Source organism: Passer domesticus, chromosome 5 (assembly GCF_036417665.1).
Source record: "Passer domesticus isolate bPasDom1 chromosome 5, bPasDom1.hap1, whole genome shotgun sequence".
Lineage (NCBI taxonomy): Eukaryota > Metazoa > Chordata > Aves > Passeriformes > Passeridae > Passer > Passer domesticus.
This window is the reverse complement of record NC_087478.1, coordinates 72,909,202-72,934,415: the sequence shown is the minus strand read 5'-3', so window position 1 is coordinate 72,934,415 and position 25,214 is coordinate 72,909,202. Positions and strand designations below refer to the sequence as shown.

Genomic DNA, 25,214 nt, shown 5'->3' with positions numbered 1-25,214 from the left:
AACCTGCCTCACAAGTTGCTGTCAACCAAAACCAGTAAGCAACAGGGCTTTTTCTGCAAATGTCCCTCGAAGGCATTGAGCAGATGAGCATGACAGGAACAGAATGTGATTTAAATTCAAGCAGCATGGGAAGATGCCACTAGATTTTGATGCTGTTGAATGAGTTCTCTTGTAAACAACCTTCTTAACATGGTAGATGCCATGTAACATGGTTAGAAGATTTTGTTTTCCTCCTTAGGCCAAATTTCCCCCACCATGACCCCCAATATCTACTCCTTCCCCTCCAATGAACATGAAAGCGCAACTGCTCAGTCTGGTTCTCCATCTCCCATAATTGCACCATTATCACACATAAGGAACCCATTAATGTGGAAGAGGTTTTGAAACCAAAGCCTCTCTTTTCAGAACCCTGATCTAGGAATGCTTTAAGGGTATATGCCAGCTCAAGCATCAGATTCATTTTGGTTCTGGGAATCAAACCACAGCCTCTGAAAAACAATGGAATTCAGGAATTCATGTCTTGTTCCAGAAAGTTAAGCAACAACCTCAGTTTTTGCTAAAAGAAGGCTAATAAGGCTTGATGTAACATCAGAGGAGCTAATTCAGAACTCATAACAATACCTAATTTTTGAACAATTTATCCTTTACACAAACAGTTTCTCACTTCATAATTTTCTTCCTTAGAGCCTTCTTTCAGAATATCCTACAGACAGTTGTCCTACATAGCAGGACACCCCTCATATTCTTCCAATTTCCAGCTACCTTTAAGTATGTACTGACTGAGAACATTTCACCCAAAGAATCCTCTCTTTCTGTGTAGGATGCCAGATGTCAGCTGCACTATGACCTGCAGAAAGACACACTGTCTTGAGGACACCTGGGCAGTCGGATGATGGGCTTAGCCATTCCTGCCCTATCTGAAACAGCACTGTCCCTTTGCAGAAGTAGATGTAAAGAAATAATGAGCTGTGTACAAAGCAGTGTGTTATGGGCAGAGTTGAAAGGCAAAGGAGAACCAGTTTTAATGCACCAGCAGAATAATTACCATGAACAATATGTAGAACAAAAAGCAGCAGCAAACAGGACATGATCCCAAGGGAATAGACACTTCCATTTATATTTCAAGTTTAAGAGGATCCATTATAAAAACAGTTGCTCCTATCACTGTAAATACAGATAGAAGAAGTTCCCAGCTACTTTGGCTTTTATAAGCAGCCAGGAAGTACCAGAAGCCTAAATCACTCCAGTTTGTCCTAAATCTTATGTTGCAGCCCTAACAAGCACTCACAGCTAAGGGGGTGGGGAAAAAGATGACACCAACTGGAATTCTTTAAAAATAAGCACGTATAAAAATGAAGTAAAAAGAAAAAGACAGTGAGAAAAAGGTGACAAAAATGACAAGGTTTCTGAAAGGAGCTTGCACTGGAATTCATGTCCTGTTTTCAATCTCTGCTGTGAACTGCAGCCTCTATACCTTCCTGCCTGTACTCTGCACAAAGAGTATCTGGTGTAGCTGGAGGCAGCCCAAACAGAGCCAGCTCTGTGCACCTCTTCACACACAGCGTTGCAAAGCAGAACACCAGCAGTAAACGAAGTTGTTTTAGGAACAATACCTTAATTACTAGTGAATCAGCTGGCCTTTGTCCAAATTTGTGCAAATCTAAGATCAGTAAGGTGGTTAAAAAAATATTTTACAATCCTAGGAAGTTAAAGGCACTGAAGTGGCCATAAATAAATGTTAAAGAGTAAAACTAGATGTTGAAAAACAGACTCCCCAGATATGTTGGACAAGAGCCTATAAAAGCCTTCAAAAGAATTTTCTTCAAAACACTATGAAAATTAACAGGAAACGCTCTATAGGAGATTTCATAATCATTATAAAGATGCTGCTTGGCACTTTCTGAATAACGTGTTCTTTTGTTTAAAGAAAATTATACTGAAAATTCACAACAACCCAAAAAGAAATTATAAGGGCAGCAACAAATATACTCTAAGGAGTGGGTTCAGATTGGCAATAAACAGTGGTTTAGCAGTAGACCAACAGAACAGTCTCCTTTGTGGAGTATTTCATAGATGAGCATTAAATCCATAGGCTTGGTTGGGTGAAGTATCACTGCACATTTGATTGATCCTAATGCAGGCCAGTATAAACACTGGTAAGAAGAGCTGTCTTCACCCTTTTCTGCTAGAATCTCTGTACTCCTGATCATCAACAGATGTTTTAAGACTTCATTACATATTATTTGGAGGATGATCATTTAGCTTGAGGCTCGTCCAGTTGCATTAGCATAGTCCTCTTCCCTTTATGTCTCTCCAGACCAGTACTTGTCCATTAGACTGACCAGAGGTTTGTAGATCTGCACCTGTTGTATTTCCAATTTCACTGGATTTCTTTTTTCTTTTTCTTTCCTTTTTTTTTTTTTATTCTCAGTGACAAGCACAGGTCTCCTCACTTAGGTTTCCATCTTCCCATGCTTCTTTGAGATGTATTTCAGCCATCACTTAGCTGCTGGGAATGGAGAATTCATCTCAATTAAGCAAACCTTCCTTGCACCCACAATGACACCCTATTCAGAGTCTTCTACATGACACTGTGGACAAAAGCAGATAACCTCAACCATCTTGTGTAGCTCATCCTTCACTGTTTCATTAGACAGACTCTGTTCCTCTTCTAGTCTGCGTTTTTGCTGGCAAAAATCTCCCCTGTGTTCCCTGTGGGATTGCCAAACAATCTGGTGTCTTCCCACCAGAAGCTATGTGGGGACCTTTAGAAGCAAGAACAACCTCCTGTTATCCCAAATTCTACACTGAAAATGCACAGAAAGGGGAACTCCTCCTGCTGCAATCTGTGAGCAGGAACCCTTTCTCCAGGTCCTGGGACTATGGTTTCCATATAACTTGACTCCCAAGAAACCTATCAAAGTATTGACCTTTAGTGTCCAGAAAATGGCAGAAAAATGCTTTCTGATTCCTCTTTGTAAGTTGATGTCATTCAATGTAATTCTTTACGGGGTAATAAAGGGGTCTCTCTGTGTTTCTTTATTTCCACTGAGACCAGAGATAAGTGTCATGTTCATTTCCACAGACCTTGAGGCAAAATCCTACCTTTTCCTTCCCCTCTTTTCTCAGGGGAAGAGAGGAGAGGGACTCCTCTCTTTCTTACCCTTTCTGTCAGCTTCCAATCTTTTGCCCTATTTCTCAGTCTGTGTGCCTTGAGAGTAACAGACAAAACTGCCCCAAACACACAGGAACTGCTGCTTCTGCAACACGGTTACACAATCCAGATGAAGACCCATATCCAGCGGCCCTTTGAGGAAAAGAATCACTAATTCCCCTTTTGCCTTGATGTCTAACTGCTACTGTGATTTATGGGATAGTTTCAATAACCCATCTACGGTATTGCTAGGATTTTAGTTTCCAAGACTTCTGTTTTTTCCTAAACCTCTTTTCCAAAAGAGTTACGCGCAAAGGCAGAGTTTCTGCTCTTCCTAGAAATCCATGAGAGACTTATCTGTCCCCAGTCCCGAGCAGAATGCCTGATGCCCAGTGCTTTCTGCTCACTGAATTTAACTGAGTGGTTTGAGGGTCAACCCCCTTTCACCCTTCAGCCATGCTCAAGAAGACTTAGTGATCTGCTGGATTGAATTTTTACTCCAGAAATTGTTTTTTATTTGTCTGTTTGTGCCTTTTTCCACTGTGAATTTTTATCTGACAGGGCTATGAACAGTTTCCAATCCTGTCTTTCTTTAGTTTCCTCTCACTCCTCTTTAGTCTTAACATTGTTAAATATTTTTGCAACCAGAAGGTATTTTTGGAGTGAATATACTGCCATGACTCTCTGTTTTCAATGGCAACGCTCAGTTCTGGCTGCCACGAGCAGACACAAGATGCCATGTAAAACTGCAAGTTGATTTTTAAAAAACATGATTATATAATGTTGTACCATTCCTTTTGGTTGAAATTCCAGGAAAGTAGCGATCAGGATTTTGTATTGCCTATCCTAAACAGTAAGCATGTTTTAAATTCAGTTCAAGACTAAAGAACTATGCTAGTACAATAATAGCCTTCAAATTTTAAAGCTGTTTGGCAAGGAGAGGTACTGAAAAAATGTCAGCTTCACCCTTTGACAGCACTGGCAATCACCCTTTAAAATCTGCTATAATACTATAATTACCCCAAATATTTGGTTTAAACACTTTTAAGCTAACCAGCCATGCCAGCTGTAGGCAGGATCTCAGCTGAGAGTTGATTTTGGTCTGCAGTCAGGTCAGAGAGCACCCATGACTTACTACCTGCATACGTTCAAATTCCCCAGACATCAGATTGAGACCACAAAATGGAGGAAAGTAAGGCTAATTTGTTGACTGTCATGAAGAAAGATGATTTCTGGAACAGAATCACAGAAACCACATCCTAATACTAACATACTGGGAAAGCTGTTTGCCAACACAATTTGTGTGAATTGAGTATTAGGTAACACAGAAGGACAGAGGACAAAGGGAGAAATAAGAAATGGCGCCATCTCCGTGCCCCCAAAACCCAGAGGAAGCCAAGCCAATGGAAAGCTTCCACAATCCTGAGAAAACAAGTGCTTGCTGAAGCTTGGATCCTGCTTCCTCAGTTGCTTCTAAGACTGTTACAGCTACTTGGGGATGTCTCAGATCTTGTCACAGTGCCATCTTCACACAGTTGCGCTGAATTTCAAATTAAACGTCATTAGAGGATTAATCAGAACTATATCCTGTTGTACTTGTGATATCGGTTCTGAGAACTCAGGTCTAAGTACTTCACTTTGAACTCTCAATTTGTGTTTCTTCAATAAAAAAACCAAGCTGGGTTTAAGGAGCAGAGGCAGAACAAGCAGAGTCTTAGATCTTGATGTCTCCTTCAAACTGCTTACAGGGAAATAACTTGTTTCCCAAATTCATCCCTGAGATTATCCTGCTGACACCAGAATCTATCCAGGAAACATCCCCAGGCTCTGTGAACAACATATGCACTTGCTCAACAGTGGAAGAAATACTAACATTTAAAGTCACTAGAAGGCTTGTAATTTGATTTTAGTTGGTTAAAATATCACTTTTCCTTCAAGTGAAGCTTCTTATCTCCTGTTGAATTTTTGTATTGTCAAAGGCTAAATAGATCTAAAAGGCTAATAGATAAGAAAAGAGAGATATTTCATCTGGTGCAATTTCTGAATGTTACATTTTTGCCTGAAGAGCAAGACCTATGTCAACATCCTTTCTAAGTAGTAAACAAGATTTTATGTGTAATCCCATTGAAATTTCAAAGGAGCACAAAGTTCTATTTATAATTTTTTAAAGGGAAAACCCCCCACAAATTGTTTTATTATCAAAAAATCCTCTTGAATGATTCAAACCAGAAGAAAAACCTCCCTGCAAACCACCCAATATGTTTCAGCCACCTAATGCAGTGTGAGAGGAAGGAAAGACACCTCTTTGCATGGACATCCATCAGCTGCTAATATCTCTAATAGAAGCAGAGCTGCAGAGAACGTTCCTGCAGGTCTCATGATGGAAGTCAAGACATTCATCAGAGAAATCTTCTTTGAAATGTACCTATAATGAATTTTATGAGTGTGTGTTGGGAGAGTGCTTGTGGAGTAAGAAAATTCTACCAAGTTAAAGACGTGTATCAATAATGAATCACTCATACTTTGTCAGAGCACTTTCTATATTTATTTTTCTAAAAATCCATACAACATTTGGTGGGAGTTTCTAAAGAAATATCCATGCTGCTCATCATAGTTTATTTAAGACTGTGAATGCTTAACTTGTATCATTCCAGGTAAGATAATGTTCAGAAGCCTGCATTATTGCTACACTTCACAGAAGACAATGCTAACTGTTTTGTTAGGCAAGGAAATAACTGGAAAAAAAATGTTTTACATGCAAAGTGCATTTTTAAATAGATACAGCAGCTACGTTTAAATTTTTTTCACAATCAGCCATGTCACTTTTTCTGGATGCAGACTGGCTGCAATTTTGAAATGTTAAAATCTTGTTCTTTCTATACTGTTGTCTCATGAAAACAAGGTCTATATTGTCTCCTAAAGCCCCACTGCAAACTGTCAGGATTCTACTGAAGCAACTGAGGGAAATGTACCTTCTTTGTGACAGGGTAGGAAAAGCTTCCCAGGAGAAGTGGTGTAGTAATGAGAGCTGGATGTCAGCATGTGCCAGTGATAACTGCAGCAAGTGGCTCCTCTGACTTAGGCAACTTAATTCAAAATTAAAGTTGCTATGAGGCTACACATGGCAGTAGCAAAACATATTTACTTAGATGAAGGCAGGAAGGGATGGCAAAGAAACTTAGGTCCGACTTGTTTTCCACAAAGGCACAATACAAAACTTGTTTGACTGGGCCTCCAGGCAACTATTAAAATCATCTAAAGCTACCTACAAAACTGCTGTACTTGCTTGCCTGAACGTGGGAAATAAACCCAAATCATGTGGGCTGCTAGTGCCATCTATTGTGTACAGGGAAAAATACAGATACCACATGTAGGACTTGCCTATTTTCTCCTTGAGATGGGAGAAACGCTCTTTCTGAATTATATTACCAATCCAAGATATAGCCAAAGCTCATTAAATTGCTGTGATTGTTTATAAAATACAGCATGCATTTTTATTTCTGTGTATTGCAGCCACATGCAGGACTCTGACCACTGCCAGGCCTCATCATGCCAGTACTGCTTGTGTGTGCACGTGTGACTGAATGGGCACTGGCACACACACAAATGCAGTGAAAGACAGTCCCAGCTCTGACCCAGTTTTTAGTCAAAGCTACAGAGAATTTATGCATTAAATTTTTTTATTGCTACTTGCCCACTTTTCTCCCAAATAAGTGGGCATTTACTCATTTTACAAGGAAACAAATATGATCCCTTCCTAAAATACACGCATCCTGCTGCTACTCCTGTCTCTTGGAGGAGAACAGCTCTTCCAGCCTCTTCCAGAGACAATATTTCCAGTGGACATTGTAAACCACGGGGAAACAACCCCACCCTGTGCAGTCTGCAAACAGATGCTCTAAAGCCTGAAGGCTTGTGAAAATGTGGTCAATATTGAGACTAAGACTGTATTTACAGAGGAGTTTGAAATACCAAGCTCTTGAAACTCTTTACAAAATTCACTCTGGAATGTCCAGACGTGTTCACTGACGTGTTGCCATAATCCCTCTAATCTCCTTGGAAGTTTTGCTACCAGTATTAGGAGCAAGAAATAAGTACCTTGACATCAAGATTATTGTACTACTGTCAAACATATGTTGCTGTCAGAGGTAAGGCAGTGAGCAAACTGAGCAGACCAGAAATTAAAGTTTAGTTTGCCTTATGAGAAAAGCCAGTAATGAGGTCATCACTAGCTTTGTGTGCACTGGAAGGCAAAGCAGAGCAAGTAACAGTGTCCTAAGACAAAGGGAGTTTTAGGTATTTTGAGTTGCTAGAGTTTCATCCTTACATGATCTGGAACTGTGACAGAGACCACAACAGCGGTGTTTCATCTGCAGATCAAGCTGCATATCAAGATGCAAAGTAGAAAAATTAGCTTTTGCACTTTTGGAAGCAGTAGAATGATTTAGCATAACCACTAAAAATAACAGCAAGTATCATGTGATTTACTGGAGTTTATGCAAAAGGAATTTCTCAATCACTCCTGATGTGCTGACAACTAGAGAACATCAAGCAGAGTAGATGATGAAAATATTTGTAGCAATCTTCCACAACAAAAAAAAGCTATTTATTGTTGCTAAGAAATATGAAAATATGGAAAAAAAGGACCTGTAGCAAAGCAACAGAAATGTGACATTATCTGTGCTAACCTCTAGAGATCACTTGCCTGAAAAAATCAAAGTGCGGTATTTAACAAGAGTCAGCCACAGCTAAATTATACCTTGCTAGAATATTATTTTGGCAATTGCTTGCAACTTGTCAACTCACATTTCTACTGAAAAAAATAGTTAAGCTGTTGACTGAAAATCTGATTGAGACAGAGAAAAAATCAAAATGTTTTCAATAGTTGTTCACTGCACAAATAAAAAAATAATAATCCATTGCCTCTATCTGCATGTCAATGCACATTGAGGTCTTAGGCCTAACAGATGTAATAAAAGGTGCACTATTGGTGCATTCTTTTGGTCATTCATCTAACTCATATTAAAATGTATCACAATAAAGCTCAGGAAAATGTGAAGGATTTAATTCAATACTTGAATTTACCTCTTGACTTTGGGGACTAAAGTGATCTTGATTCAGCCACTTTCTCTGAAATTTTTTTCTTCCCTTTAGGATACTGTAAGCACTGTAAAGGTTGGCTATTATTTAAAATAACAACTTCTTGCTTCTTATAATTTATGAAAGCTAAGCATAAAAAGCAATAAAAGAATTAATGCACAATGCACTAGGAAATATGGTCTTTTCTTAACAGAGCCTTGAAAGTAACATGATGTCACTTTTTGTGATTGATACACATTTCCTTTATGATCTTCACTTGAAGGAATGTGTGTCCCTTACAGAATACCCAGTCAGTAAGACACAAGATCCATCCTTAATCAGTACTAGATTTGATTTTTAACTTGGTTGTAGCTATAAACATCTTCAAGATAACCTGAATACTATGGAAAGCAAATCTTCCAATGGAGAATAAACACTTTTATCTGTTTTTATCTGGAAGAACTTACAAACATCAAAAACATCAACTCTTTAAGTTGTGAAACAGCTGAATTTAATACAGTTTAAAATACACATTAAAAGAAATATTAACAGATGACTAATCTTAAGACATCACTCTCCAAACACACATTAGTTAGTGGATATTAGCAACTGAAAATCATCAATATTTCTGCATAAACTGTGATAGTGTGGAAAATGTAATTTTCAGAGAACATAATTCACAACTGAATGATTAATGCACTGAATGGAGGTGGTGAATCAGTCCATGAAAGAACCTTTTGCCTGCAGATACTTGTAGCTTCTGGCTTCTCAATTAGTTCCTTTCCAATCTTTCATTACAGAAATAATTCTATAGCAGCAAATATCTTCATTACAGATGCTCTCCAGGTTTGTTTTTTAATTCAGTTTTAGGTATGTAATACTCATACATTTATTTCTAAGTACCTGAAAACTACTGCCTCCTCTTATTTTCCATACATTCCCAAGACTTTTTTTGAGACCTTCACTCCATTATAGATTAAAACACAGGCTGGAAAATTCTGCTTTATATTAATGAAGTTGCAATAAGATTTATCTTTATTACATCATGCTTATATGTCAATTTACTTTCTATTCCCACTTCTGTCTTTTGCTTCCTGTGGCCATCAGTGCATAGAAGGGAAAAAGGGGTGGATTTTTACAACATGTACTGCAGTGATGATTAGAAAACATTTTTCAAGCAATATAGTTTAAATTTCTCTTAGGATTTGCATTTGCATTTGCATTACAGTGCCCAGTATCAGAAATATGTAGCATAGTGTTGACATCTATTAACTTCAAATTTCTTCAAACAATGATCCCACTCTTGCCCTCACCATCTTCTCCAGCCCTTGCAACCTAACAGAGTAGGAATTCAGTCCTAGTAATTTCCATTGCCTTTGCACTTCTGTCTTTGAAAAATGTACTCTCTCAAGTTTAAAACTAATGCTACTGATCACACTACAGCAAATTAAAAAAGTACAGATATGTCCAAAATGGAAGAGCTGAGGAGATCAAGTCCTTGAGTGATTTTCTGGTGCTTCTAGATATTGCTTTTATTACAGTATTTTTAATATATCAAACCATATAAAAATTACAAAATATTACAAAAAGGCAGGAGAAACCTTGTTCCGAGTTTTTAACATCTTTTAGTGCTTGCTGGTGCAGAGTTAATGGCATGGGTTCTTAATACAACCTTATCAATCCTTGTGCCTCTGCCACTTTTTCTATGAGTAAAAAGAAACCTAGAATATTCATAGATATAAAATATTGTTCTTTCACTATCAGGATTCTTCATGTATTTCTGTGGATATCCTTAAAGAAAATCTCTAAAAGAAAAATAAAGCAAGATCAGCTCAGGATAATTTAATTTCACATATAAAGTACAAGGAGATGAAACAAAACAAAAGAAACAAATGTTAAAGTGAAATAAATACTGGACGAAAATTTGAAAAAAAATTCTTATTTTTCTTTGAGTATGATAGGAATTTTTTACTGAATTAATAATTTGGTTTTCTCTGAGCACTGGTTATGACTAGAATATGGTAGAATCTAAAAAATTTTTCTGTCATTGTCAAACCCTAACATTGGATTCATGCTATTTCATAGCCTGTAATTTAAAATGGCCACAATTCCATTTTAATTTCATCACTTTCTCTTATTTTCAAAATATTTATATTTAGTAAAAGTTTTTATGTGTCTGAAGCAGAATTATCAACTAATGATTGTTGATAAATATTCTGAGAATTGCATTGTCCTGCAAATCTCTGTCTCCTAGGAAAATGTTTGACCTTTGATAAAAGAGATCATATATATAAAAATAAAAGAGTGATGGACTGGTTATAAATATGTCCCCCAAAAATCATGCATTAAATGATACAGATATTTTGGAATGGTTTTTCAATAATTCTATCAGGTTTAGAAGGCAATTATATATCTTTAAGATCATGTGTTGTGTAATTCAGAACAACTATTTTTTTTTAGTTTTTCTCTGCTGAACCTAGCTTATTTTATTTTATTATTTTTAATTTTTTTTTTTTTAGTTTATGAAAAGCCCTGCAGCTATGACCTATTCAGTACTAAGTCAAAACTAAACAGACATGTTTGCTATTGGTTAGCAAAATATATGTTAACTCTGAATCCAGCTACCCAAACCAGAGGGCTTTTGTGTCAATACTTTTCCAAAAATTATTTCATCTTCTTTGCTGTATAAGGAAACATAATGTGCGCAAAATGTGTAAAACATCAATTATTGAAACGCTTTGGATTATTATATAAAATCCCTCAGGCAGAAAGAAACAAAGTTTTAGTTGCATTGTTTATTTGTTATTATATCACCTTTAGAGGGACTCTTTCTACAAAAAGAGTAGTAAATAATTGATCGTTATTAATTTTGAAAAACAGGGGCACATTGAACATTAAACTGAATTTTTTTGTTTTATACTCAAGGGGGAGAATATTCATTATGTAGACAGAAATCAGTTCTGTGCTTGGTAACATTTGTTTCTGTATAGCCTTGATGCATCTATCTAAGTAAAGAATGGTAATTTTCTATTGCATTCTTACATAATTCATAGCACTTAGTCACTGCTAAAATATGTGAATACCAACCTGAAAATCTCTAATGAATGTTAAAAAGAAGAAGATGAAACCAAAGGCCACTGTCCATTCACAGATTGCACTTATAAAATGGTAAGTATAATCCTGATGGAGTGAGATATAAAACAAATTTTCAGATTAAGCAGCTAAATAAAACATGGATGAAATGATATAGACATCTCCTTCTGTAAATGCAACAAGTAAGATTTATGACTTGTCATCCCTGTTGTATAAAAGTCAACTCACATTTTGTTTTTACAGAATGGTGAGTAAATTTATCAAGGTGCATGTGTTACACCAAGTCTTGTGCAGACCATCAAAGGCAGTAGAAGAAAACTACACTTGGCACAGTATCAAAACAAAGGTTGACTATAATATAAACCTAAAAACATCCAGTTGTTACATTAAAATTACTGATGTGCCCATGCTCCAAGCTGTCACTCAGAGCCACTGAGCTCAGTAATTGTGAGCAAAATGTTTTGAAATGAAGGGCTACCCTTAATCACAGTTCCTGACAAGACTTTTGTTTTTAAGACTGTCATTGTAAACCTATGTCACATGACACAAACACATTGAAAAGTGTTTCTTAACATGCTATCACCAAATATGCCATCTGTTTCAGTAAAACCATTTTTTCATCTTTGCATCACATAAAAACCCACAAAACCCCTGAAGATATTACTAAGATTGTCAAATTTGCAAAGATTTATCTCACAGCTGCCTTGCCACTGTTTGGTTGTGGTACATTTGCTAAGTGTGCTCTTATTAAGCTCTTCAAGCAGGATATACTCTCTGCATTATTTAACCTGTTTGGTTGGGGTTTTTTAATACCTCCTTTTAGCAAAATTGCCCAAAAAAATTAGTTTTCATAGTTATCATTCTGGAAACACTGAAATCAATTCAGGTACCTAAAATTAACTTTAGGATGCTTTAGGTCAGATTCCAAACATTTATGACAGTATCAAAGACTATTTAATAAAGAATTATAAAAAAGCTGAGATAAGCAATATTATAAAAACCTCAAAAACTAGAGAATTAAATTGGTCCAGTTATTGTTTCATGTGAAAAGTTCATTTTCAAGAAAATTGACTATAAAAGGAAGTAGAACAACTAATTTCCAGACATTTTGTTTTGTAGTCTTTTTCTATGGGAAACTTTCAAATTCTTAGTCAAAATGAAAGTCTAACTCTTTCAAGATTGATCACCCATGACAAGTTTTCTTACCCACAACGCAGACATCTTTCTAATGAAGAAGTGACTGGAAACCAGCATTGCACAAATCTATTCATGATAATGTGCTATTTGAAGTCTCTGACATGTTTGTAGTGCTTTAAGATAAATATAACAGCATTCCCCAAATCATAGCACACAAGGTAAGTTGGCTACCTAGTATGATTTTACCTTTTCACCTGGAGTCCAATCAATTCTTGTCATGGAAATTTTTGAAGCAAACACAATCACTGGGAAAAAACAGTGTAAAGGAAACTATACAATATCAGTGAGTAAAAATGAAAATATCTGCTTTCAAAAAAAAAACCAACCCAAAACCCAGACCATCTTCCCCTTTTGTAGCACAGGAGACCCTGAACAGCCACCATATCAAATCAAGGTATTAAGAATACAAGTAAATGAAACACCTTATTACAAGGCAAGTGGTAACAGCAACCAAAACACATTTCTGCACAAATGAAGGTTTCTGTAGGTTCTTTCAAAGTATAGACAGTAAGGGAGACACTCCAAACTTAGGTGACATTTGTGATCAAGAACTATGGAAGCAGAGTCCTGCACTGCTGGAAGTGGAACAGTGTTGGTTTCCAGTGATGCACAGAAAGTGCCTTGATGTGTTTGCACAACTTCCTCTCGGGACTGAGGCCCTTTCCAAAGCCCTTTCACAGCTGCTGGAACCAAAAGCAGGCTGTAGCTGGCTGGCTCATGTGATGAGCTGCTGCAATCACTTTTCAACACTTTCAAGGCCACCCAAGGCAAATAAAATCGGTGAGATTACTAATTACAGCATGCCAAGGGAAAAGCCAGGAAGTTGTGCAGTGTGGCTTTAGGAGAGGTGACTACTGAGGTGAAGAACCAAGCAGCATGGTCAAAATCATCTGCTTAGGCTTGTATGCCACCTGTGTTTTAAACTTCTGTGTTTTTGCTTTATTATGGAAGCAGTGGCTCCCTTTTTCAGACTTTACTCTCCTTTGAGGGAAGGAAGTTGAAAAGCTGCTCTAGCTTCACTAGTGCGTGATTCTGTTTAAAACACTGGGACATTGTTTTTAAAAATACCACTGAAATAAGAGATAAAGCTTTTTAGAAGCTCACAAAACTCATCTTTGTGCTATTAACGGTGTCTCAACATGCTGTATTATACACATTAGAGAGCCCTAAGTAAAGAGTGTGACCTCATTTTTATTTTTTATCAGCAATGCTTTACCTTAAAAGGAAAACCATGAACACATAAAGGGAAAACCATGGGATACACCACAAAGGATACTGGGAATGAAAGCAATGCATGATATGACAGATATGGCCATCCTTATGTGACACACAAAGTAAGTGTTCCATCGTGGGCAGGACTTGTAGGAGATTATAGACTGAAGTGTGATGTATACAACACCCGAGCCAAAGGCCACCAAAGCTCCTATGTCATGGACACTGGGAACAGCCAGCTCCTGGAAAGGGAATCAGCACAATGGTTAGCTGCTGTTACCTGAAGAAACTAGCAGGTAGTGCACATGAATGTAAATTTTCTGCATGATGTACTGATTAGAGGAACAAGAATACTAAGGGAATAATTTCTAATTCCAGTTTTGCTTTGATCTCCTGACTTGAAACATCACCTGACCTTGAGCAAATCTCACATCCTCTTCATGTTTCAGTTATTCTATTGGCAAATAGGGATCAGAATGTTGTTCACTAGTTGTACATATACAGTGAAAAGATTGAAGGTTTGCAAATCACCATTTCCAGCTTCTCGGGCAATTAAGGGTGCTTGAAAATCTGCTAGATCAGATGCTTAGCTAGATTAGATCCTTATTATGCTCAGAACCCTTTCTAAACTGCACTTAACATGGAAAGCAGGGTCAGAGCAGAGGAAATAGAAATTAAGTGAGGAAGGAGTTTATGGACTGGCAATGAGACACAAAAGAGATTAGATAAGAACCTGTGTTATAACTGTCAAGGAATCCCTTTGGAAACATTAGGATCAAAGTTTCTCCATCCCTGACTCTCACAAATTATTTTGCATTCCTGATTTGTCTTTTCCCTATTGAGTTTGGTTTCTATTTCAGTCAGGCATCATCCAACATTTTTTTGTGCTACATATAAATTTTGTCAATAAGAACAGGGATATTTTAAAGTAAAATATGATTAGAATAAACTACATTACCTGTGGTGTTTGCAATCCACACACACTGCCTGGAGGCAAAGCTAAAAAGGGCAAGTTATCATCCTAAGGCAGAGGTTTTTTTTGTCTGAAAATACTGTTTCCATTACATGTAAAACTGTACTGGCTGTTGAAGGCCCAACAATCTTTATTTTCAATTTCTGTGTATGTCATGTCACTATATGAGCACAATGGTATTTAATAAAATGTTCCAAGGTAGACCAGACTTTAAAAGAAATAATGCAGCTGTTTCCACAGATTTTAAGGCAATATCTCAAGCCATCTGCCAATTGAATTTAACTTGATTCTAGGCTGAAGCTTTAAGTGCAACTGTTCTAATATTTGTGTCAGAATCTAGCTTATTATACACTTCCTCACTAGAAAAGTTGAAATGAATAATTTGTTTCAGTATTTTTCTCCCTACTGAATTTTCTTTCAGACACTGAGGGGGGAGCTTTGGTTTGTAATAAGATACTTCTGGCAAAGTAAGCAGTAGTTCTACATGTCTCTATCAAAAGATAAAACATGTTGTTATGCCATTTCCTACAGACTCAAAAGTTTAACGGGCTGATATTGTGCTCAATTTTCTAAAAAAATCTGTCAGATAAGATTAGTTTATTTTGTAGAAAATTCTGCTGGTGAGTATGCCATCATTCAGCCAAAAATGCAGATGCTTTTGTTAGTCTGACTTATTCTGCCTTACCTGATTATAAGTGAACTAAACTTGGAATAGCAAAATGTTATATTCAAGTTTTCACAGGAAAAAATTTACAGCAAGAACATCCATACAGTACAGACCTGTTACAAGACAAGCACTCAAAAAACTCCTTAATGGCAAAACTGCACAAGCAAAAATTCTCTTGTATAGGGAAGAACCAAGTCTGTTGCTGAAAAGCTACAGAAAAAAGGCAAGAGCAAGGAAAGCATTCTTACTCCATTTTCCAAGGGTCCACATGGGGATAATGTTAATCACTGTTATCTAGTTGGAATTTTTAATGGTAAAACAAACTTACCTTATTTTCATTTTTGTTACAAAATTTACAGTCATACCTGAAAAGTTGCAACTATGCCCATTCCAGTGCAGCCCATCAATCCCACACATAATGTAAACATATTGCATGAAGACCTAACAAAGTGTGATGATTCATTTTGCTTCTCTATTAATAAATATCTGATGTACATTGTAATTGAAGCTGAAAAAAAACCAAAAAAAGTGTTTTGTTCAATTATCACATATTGATTACATTTTAACAACTTTTTCCTGTAACACATGACTTGCAGAACAAAATTATAAATATAATACAATAAATAATACTATCTTTAACTCTGCTGGAATGAAGAAGTTAATTCAGATGAACTTTCAGATGGAACTTCAACATTGTCTTAAAATTGCACATTATTGCTATGTAGAACTAAATGCACATCAGTTCAAGAAAAGCACTAATTTAAATCTCATTCTTCTGGGTGTTTTGGGCACATTAGGAACAGGTGTTACATTGAGATAAGAACCATAAGATGCAAGTGGAAGGCCTTATTCTGCTCTGAGATGTAGTCTTGTGCAAGAACTACATCTCCTTATGATGGATGGTCTGAAGAATTCATTCCTTTTTGTAGAGTCACTGCATGCCTGGCCCTAATATGCAGTTCACTCCTGGCAAACACCAGTACTGAATTAGGAAATCGTGGTTCTTCAGGATATAATAAGCTGTAGACTGAATTCCACAATTCCATAACACACAACACAGTTTCAGCCTATCTGCAGTTGGTAAAAGAAATCAGGTAACTTTGCCCAGGCACTATGAGGCTACATGAAGCACTCCAAGATTGTGACTGAACGAGGCTCTTATAAAAGGTAAAATATGTTTACTTTGCCTTAAGGCCATCATACAGAGATACACAGCTCTTGATCCTCCATCCTCTTAAAGATAATGGAAAATGCCAAACTGCCTGATTCACATCAGTTATTTTGTAGAGTAGGCACATTGTGGAGAAAACCAGGTGTTGCTTCAACACTTCCCTTTACTGCAGCATCTTAGAACCTAAAGTTTCCCTACATCAGAGTTTTTGCAGAGTAATTATGCCATCTTTGCTCCACTTTTATTTCCAGTGTGCTGACTACTGATGAGGTGCTCTGAAGAGACACAAGTGCCTCTAAGCCTGCACTAACTGCTCCTAAGGACCCAACTCTCCAGGGATTACTTACATCTACCTGATACTGCCATTTGACTGTGGAGAAGTTTTTCTGCAGAATACTGAATACATTTCTGTAATGAAAGCAGGCATTTTTCACTAATTCAGATTTTTTCATTCTGGTCAACCCAAATACCTGGATACATACCTAGAAGTGCTGAAATATTAATCATAAAACCAAAGACTCCACTCTCCGGAGGTTTAGTTCCAGTGTCACTAAAGCAGGAAGAGAGACAAATTAAAAGTTAATTGAGACCTGTGAAACATAAATGAGACAATTGAAATCCCTCGAGAAATAGAACTCGTGTGAACTGCTGCTGTGTGTGTAAGGCAATTCATCTTCTGCTGCACCATTTGTAGTAGAGAATCCTTCTTTTCAAAAGAAAGCATATTTTAAGAGCATACTCTTTGAACTGCATTTCTTCTGTTTCTGTATGCAATATGCAAAGATGTGACAGACCTGTACTTTGCTCATGAATGACATGACTACATAAATGACATTTCAGAATTAATGTTTCTTTTATCTGCTGAATTAACACTGTGATAGACTAAAAGATATCTAATGGCAATCACTATCTTAAGATGTGAGAGAATTTGGTTTAATTTCTTTAAAAGGACTTAACCTTATGAGAGAAATTGTGTTCCATGCCCAAGAATGTTCCTAGCAACTGTTTAATTTACTGATGTAGATACAGCTTAAGAGTACTCTATCTCCAAGGTGGTGTAAGTCTCTTCTGATGAAACACTTCACCCTTACAGGGAATAATTAGTTCACTGGGACATGGAGAGGGAGGGGTGTGAGAATATCTACAGAATTTATATAAATATCTACATGTATATGTCTACATATGTCTAGACATATATGAAAGACATAATGTCTTCATATATTACATCTATATATATATGAAAGGCATAATGTGCACAAAACATTTGTTTTTTAGAAAATGGAACACCTTCACCATAGAGTAGTTTCCCCTCTTTTCCCTACATAAGTGCAAAAACTCACCCCAGAGAATGCCCCTTCCTCACAGAATGAACATACTCCTGGGAGTGTGTGTACTCAAGCCCCCTCAAGCAGAACTCTTCTATGGAAGGTGAGTGCTCTGTTGAAAGAACAGTACTATGATCTTGCCACCTCTTTTCGCTATTTCTTCTTCTCTGATGTCCATTTTTTTCTTGTTTAACATACAACCAGTTGATATCTATTTGATCAGGTTCTGTTGGTCAAGCCAATGGAAAAAGTTCTTCAATCTTTACATAATTTGAGTGTGAGCTAACTTTTCAGTTACTGGGCAGTACCAAGAAGCAGGACAGTGTGTTTGAACAGAGGCACCCAATAAGATATGTGAACACATGAGGGTTTCAGCTAATGCCAAAGCTTAGTGGACACTGAGCAAAGATTCTGACATTGGAATGGACTGCCCAGAGAGGTGGTGGAGTCACCATCCCTGGAAATGCTAAAGGAAAGCCTGGACTTAGTGCCATGGTCTGGCTGACATGGTAGAATTCAGTCATAGGTTGAACTGAGTAACCTCAGAGGTCTTTTCCAACCTATGCTGATTCTGTGATTCTGTGTATAATGAGACAAGTAGGTACTAGCTAGGGATATTTTTTTATGTCATGCAAAAAGAAGAATACTATTCATTCCAAGAGTGAGGCTGGATTAGGTTTCAGTGCTAAGATTCTGAAGCTACCACTGAGTACAGCCAAAATGACCTCAGCATGAATGCTCTCCACAGGCAAAAGAGAAACTTTAGCAATCACTCTCAAGGATTTTGACAATTTTGTGAAGTTCAGGACAGAAGAGTATGACCATCTCAAATGACTTGATTATTTTAGAAATTCATATTTGCTCTCCAACCCTTTCTATGTTATAGAATGACTTGTTTAACAGAAGTTGCTAAGATGATTTATCAGCAACAGGAGGAAGCTTAGCATAAAGGTAGGATCTTTTTCTATGAAAAGCTGATGGAAAAAAGTAGAGAAAATTCATATATTTCTATTTACTAGATTGGTTCCAAATTCTCAGACAACAAGAGTTTGGACCAAGCTTTTACAACTTGTCAGGCATTAGGAATCCCTATTCCCCTGAATTTTCTTGTTGTAATGCTTTCTGAGGACTTGTTCCAGCTGGTAGTCTGTATTAATCTTGTTTCTCTTTGGCAGTGAAATTGATGAAAACAGTAAACTAAGACTTTTTGTTTGTTTGTTTGATACACCTGAAAATCATCTTAATTCGTGTTTCATTTAGCCCATTTTTTAAAACTTGAACTTCATGTTTTCCTTTTGTTTCTGGAGTGTTTTCATTAACACGACAAAGGAGTCCATTTAAAATGTGGGCCACTTGTGACAATCTTCAAGCACTTTTTCAAATCAGAAACCACTCTGTGGTAAGTACATGACTGTAATCACTTCAAAGCTTTTGAAGGGCTTTAGGTGAGAAGAGAATGGAATTGGCACACACATAGAAAGCCATTTGAAGTTCTTGGAACACATTGCAGGAGTAAACCAAATAACGTGAAATTGCACTGAACTACATTTTTTAACAAAGTATTTTCTCAAGCTAAAGGTTATAGGTGATTTTTGCTATTGCAGATTTTTAAACTCAACAATCTTAGATTACGTTGTAAACAAAATTCATACCAGGAATATTATATCACAATCTATTTACAAAGTACTGTACTGGACTTTTAAGGACACAGTCTTCTTAATGCTATATTTTGCATTAGAAAAGCTAAATGAATACTTGGATTAATACTCATTTTTCTTTAAGTCTGCTGCTTTGAAAAAAAAAAGATTAGCAAAAAAAGCATGGGTGACAGTCCCCTCCTTTTTATGAAAAAGAAAAAAGGAAATGGTATATTTGAAACAAAAATGTGCTCACTTATTTGAGCTGATGCATAGGTGAGCTCAACCACCATGAAAAAGATTAAGAACCCTGTATGAAAATGACAGCAGTGTCACCATCTCATGCAGAAGAATTTTAAAAATGAACAGTCTTCTGAAGAGTGGAAAGACAAGAAGGTGAAGGAGACAAAGAATAAATATTTTAGGGCCAAAATACTCATTGAATTTTCATTGAATTTTCATTGAATTTCATTAAAGTCTCTTCAGAGCCGTCATAAACTATTTCTTTTCAAACTGAGGTCCCAAATTTTTAAAATAGGAAGATTCTATTCCACCTACAGGGATTCTGATTTCTCCAGAGGTACCAAGTGGTAGCAAATACTTTCAGGAGAATTTCCTTTACTCTTTCACTGAGAATTTGAACAAACAAACAGCCACCCCAGCACATCCAAATTGATTTGGATTTTGAGCAGCATGAGTAACAGGACTAATTTTGGCATAACCTCATCATCTTTTAGGCCTCAGCTGCTAGAAAATACAAAATCATATTAATTTTATTTACCAAGAATTGTATTTATATGGTTTACTTGATGGGACATTAGCACAGTCTCAATGACAAATTTAGATGTGGTCTCTCGCTGTAACAGCTGCTACATTGTAAGCAAATAAAATTAATGTCACTTCAAGGCATACACAGAGTACTTGGGGAATGAATGTAAGAATTACAGAAACATTGAACTCAAGTATGTCAGTATTCTTCTCCTTTGTGTAACTGGAATTTCCCCATATGAGGTCTATTTAATTTTTATACTTCATTTTAAGATATTGCACAACTGAAAGGTTGCAACATTCTTCCTCCTTTTTTAACACTCTTAGTTTTACTAAATCACATTCTCAATCACATGATTCATATTCTTAGGCTAAAGCAATGACCTGAAAATTAAGCATTGAATGTGGTACAACTATTGTCCTGAGTACTTAGAAGAAAACCCTGTACTATTCCCAAGTGCATCTTCTATGAAGTTCTTATGCTTAGACCACATGCCTTTAGAATTGTTGCAGGTGCTTCACCAATAGCCAACATATTCTTAGTCCAAATGTGATGTTAAAAGGATATAACATAAACAAGACTTTTAAAAAGCTTTACTAGTAAATGCAGAGGGACCGAAATGTGAGTGGGAATCACTGGCACAGCCTCTTATGTTTTTGTTTTGTTTAGGATTTTAGGGCATATGGACTTTTATTGTGATTCCATAGCTAAAGGATAAGAACAGTGTTTAATGGGTGCTATTCCATTAAGCTGATATAAGTGTGGCAGCTGTGATACATTCACTAGAGTTGTACAGCTCTAACTTAAAGGTTTGGTCCATCCCTTTTAGAAAGAATGACACAATTAAGATATCTGGGCTGTCAAAAACTTAACTGCAAACAAAACTATACATAAAAACCACATCCCACTCTCTCATATATTTCATTCTACGACATGGCTTCAACATAAGAAACATAATTGGTCAAATTTCTTACTAGAGGATCTCAAAATATTTCTGAACACAAACTATGTACAATTATGTCAAATGATTAATTTTTGTTAGTTAATACCGGATAAATTGCACTGATCACAAGCACTTTTGTGTTAGTAAAGCTTTGTGTGTAATCAAGGATGAGCAGTAGGGTATTTGTTCAAGTACAACAACAAGGCTTTCCAAGAGCTTTCCAGATTTGCACAGAGTCTTAAAAAGTTTTGCTAATATAAACATGAAGCCCAACTTTCTCTGGCTCAGTTTGAATGAAGCTCAGCTATCTTGTGGGTTGTGGTGTCATTCGCTCTTGCCTATGATGACAAACCCTAATTTTCAATAAAATTTTCTTCTATGTGCCAATCAGGTTAGCAGTCTTCTGAAATTGTTCACGTCCAAAAAGTCCTTCAAGGAATTAGGTCTAGATGCATCTCAAAAAATATATTCTAAAACCTTGTTTAGATCTTCTGTATATCAGAGACACTCTTGGATTTCTGGCTAACCTTCAATCTATTGAGAGATAAATACTAACATTTTCATAGTTTAGACTTAAACGTTAACATAAGCCACGCCTAAAAAATGATTTATAAAGAATTGCACTTAAATGAAAAAAGTTATAGAAAAGAGATGCCAGGCATCTCTTGGGAAATCTTTAAAACCCATTGGTCCTGTAATGAAATATAAAAAATGCATGTTTGTGGGGATGTGTGTACTGCGAAAGCCACCACAGGGCTTTGAGTCCAGTCATCGTCTGGTGCCCTTTGGCCTAGTTCTGGAGTTATACAAACAAAATTACACTTCCACCACGTAACAGTAAAGTTTTTCCTAGGATCAGGCCTGCTTTGGCTGCAGCAGAAAACTTCCATGTCCTTTCCATCGTGTCTCCGGCGTTGTGTCCTGCGGCTCTCAGAGGCGCTGGAGGTGTGATGGGTGCCGGGAGCGCCCAGCGTGAGGCCCCACCACCACTGCCTCCCCTCCCCTGGACCCCACTCTCCCTCCGGGAAGCCCCTCGGGACACCGCCCATGGTCACACACACACGGGCCCCGCAGCTCGGCCGCTCCCCGCCTCACCTGATGTAGGGCACGAAGGGCTCGACGTGCCCCGCCAGCACGGCGATCGCATAGGAGATGATGAAGGCGGCCGAGGACCAGCTGACGAGCAAAGCGGGCACCAAAGCCACGCCGGGCATGCAGCACAGCATCGCCGCCCGGGGCAGCGGCGGCAGCGCCCTGCAGTGCCGGCCCGGCAGCGGCGACGGGCGGGCGCATCCGCGCTCGCCCCGGGGATGCCCCGCCGGGCGCTGCCTTCCCTTCACTTTCGGTTCTCCGCCGCTCTCCCCGCCCCCGACGGCGGCGGAGAGCCAGGGACGGCCGTGGGCCCCGTCGCCTTTCACGGCTGGCGGCACCGGAGGCGCCCCGGGGAGTTTCTGGCTGCGGAACTCTGGCACCGCAGAGCCCCCGCTGCCGCTGCCGCTGCCGCTGCCGCGCTCGGGCCGCACACGCCCCGTCGGGGCAGGGAGGCGGGCGGCGAGATGCTGCTTGGAATGCTCGCCGGGCTCTGCGCGTCGTGCCGGCCGCTTGCCCCTTGGCAGTTTTCTTTAAAAGGGCTAAAAATGGGTCCAGTGTGAGCGTGAAGGGGCTCTTTGCACCTCGCCGACACGGAGACCGGGTCAGAAACTGTGCAGGTCCCATTCCGGAGTCCTGCACACGCCTCATCTGCCTTGGACTTTCGTTTCAAACATATAGCGTAGCCTTGACCTCCAAATTTCCCCTGAAATTCACTTTTCCACATGCTTAGAGGGAAACCGTAGTTTAACTCAAAATCATGCCGTGTTCAGCAATTTTCACTTTTGTTTAGCCTGCAGCCACGGACAATCTGCCAAGGGTGTTTCTGTTTCCTCTGATTGTTTGTAGTTACCAGCTCTCCAAACCAACATCTAAACTCGAGGCCACCATTCTGCTACAAAGACATGTGTGTGCATACTCTGCCCCTCTCCCTGAGAATGTATTGAGGGTTTTGCCTTCAGTGCACATTCCCTGTGGTGGATGCACACAAGGTGAGTACCTGCCATGCCTCTGAAGGTATTAGGAATGGAGACAGAAATTACATTAAAGGACCAGGGACAGTACATCTTAATGCAAGTACAGAAAAGTAATTAAAAAAATTATTCTACCCCTAAGACTGGAGGTAGTCAACGACCTTCTTCTTGGCAGTAGCAAGTTGCTCATATTCTTAACATAGAAATTGAGCGTAATAGTTCATACCATGCCACAAATTCATACTTCACATTTCCACAGCTAATCTGCCTTCTAGTAAATTTGCGTGACAGAAATTTCTGACTGGAAGAACAGGTTTATTTCTCTTTATGTTAAAGGTGCAAAAATAATGGAAGAGACATAATATTTCAGCTATCTTAATATGCCGGTTTAAAAAATTCAGTGTAATTATGCTCAATATCAGGTATCTTAGGTTTTTTATCATCTTGAAACAGAAAATTAAAGAATTACTATACAGGAATGAAATCCCATCTCTTTGGTCAATAAATGGCAGAAACATATTGATGGTGATTTTATTTATAGCAGTAGAATTTTAATTGTTAGTATATCAGTAAATTATTATTTTGGTTTGGTCCCTTGCAAAAAGAGGATGGAATTCACTTTATTTTACTCCATCAGCATTTAAGTCACATTGTTGGAAAAATGTTCCATCCACAGTTCTGCAAGTTCCTTGTACTACCTTTAGTTTTGTAAGTAGTAAATAAATTACTCTAAAGTGTGAGTTGAGTATTTACATTATTCACATGACTTTTTGAAGTGCCTGAACACTATTTGGAGTGAAAAAAATGGACACATTTGGCTCAAGCAGGTGGCAATTGACTGTTTGGTGATCACTAGCAAAGGCTCTCGTTGCTATGTAAGCATTTATTGCAGCTCACGTGATGTTTCATTTTCTTTATAATTTTATTGTAAAATTTGAGCAGTGTTCTTTAATAATTTTTATCAAAAGCATGTTATTTAAAGATTATTAGAAGCTGCACAGAGTAACAAATACAGGTTACTCACAAACTTGGGAAGAGTAATTTTATTTACTGGACTTGAGAACACTAGTGTGATATTCTAAAGAAAGTCTATGTATTTTAATTCCTTTTGTTTTCAATAAATTATATTAAAACCCTGGTAGTACAGAAACATAAAATAACTATGGATTTTAATATATCTCCATGGGATTTTTGTGGATGAAAAATTAGATATGAGTCGTCAGTGTGCACTTGCAGTGCAGAAAACCAGCTTTATCCTGGGCTGTATGAAAGCATGGGAAACATGATCAGAAGGTTGAGGAAGGTGATCCTGCCACTCTGCTCTGCTCTGCTCTGGTGAGACCCCACCTGGAACACTGCATCCAGCTCTGAGGTCTCTTGCACAAGACATGGACCTGTTACAGTGGTCCAGAGGAGGGCCACAGAAATGATCAGAGGATGGAGCACCTTTCCTTGTTGAAGAAAGGCCAAGAGAGCTGAGGCTGCTCTGGCTGGAGGAGAGAAGGCTCCAGGGACAACATTGCATCTGTTCATTATTTAAATGGGGCTTAGAAGAATGACAGATGGAGACTTTTTACCAAGATCTGCAGTGACAGCACTAAGGGAAATGGCTTTAAACAAAAGAGGGTAGGTTTAGATTACATATTAGGAAAGAATTCTCTGTTCTGAGGGTGATGAGACACTGTGACAGGTTGGCTAGAGAAATTGTGGATGACCTGTTAAAGGCCATCCTGGTTGGGGCTTTGAGCAATCTTGTCTAGTGGAAGGTGTCCCTGCCCATGGGAGTGAGGTTGAAACTAGGACACCTTTATGGTCCTTTCTGAACCAAACCCTTCTATGATTCTATGATTCTGTGGTTTAACAAAATGATCAGACTACTTCAAATTAGAATCATTATTAGAAAAATAACTATGTCAAGGTGTGCAAATAAT

The 25,214-nt window shown here is 38.0% G+C and overlaps 1 protein-coding gene across 2 annotated transcripts in view; it reads right to left on the bottom strand.

The window, feature by feature from the left end:
• The window catches only part of DRAM1 (DNA damage regulated autophagy modulator 1), a 32,736-nt gene extending 10,154 nt beyond the window's left edge, over nt 1-22,582 (bottom strand). The window contains exons 1-7 of one of the 2 annotated variants that reach the window (XM_064421049.1): nt 22,316-22,575; nt 17,029-17,096; nt 15,741-15,883; nt 13,800-13,977; nt 12,710-12,768; nt 11,321-11,413; nt 8,722-10,038 (exon numbers count right to left, since the gene is read on the bottom strand). In XM_064421049.1, coding sequence (XP_064277119.1) covers nt 9,994-10,038; nt 11,321-11,413; nt 12,710-12,768; nt 13,800-13,977; nt 15,741-15,883; nt 17,029-17,096; nt 22,316-22,446 — 717 coding nt within the window. In that variant the 5' untranslated portion in view covers nt 22,447-22,575 and the 3' untranslated portion in view covers nt 8,722-9,993. Of the gene's footprint in view, nt 1-8,721; nt 10,039-11,320; nt 11,414-12,709; nt 12,769-13,799; nt 13,978-15,740; nt 15,884-17,028; nt 17,097-22,315 lie in introns of those variants that run through there. The other variant, XM_064421048.1, reaches the window with a different exon arrangement.
• Nucleotides 22,583-25,214: the final 2,632 nt, after the last annotated feature.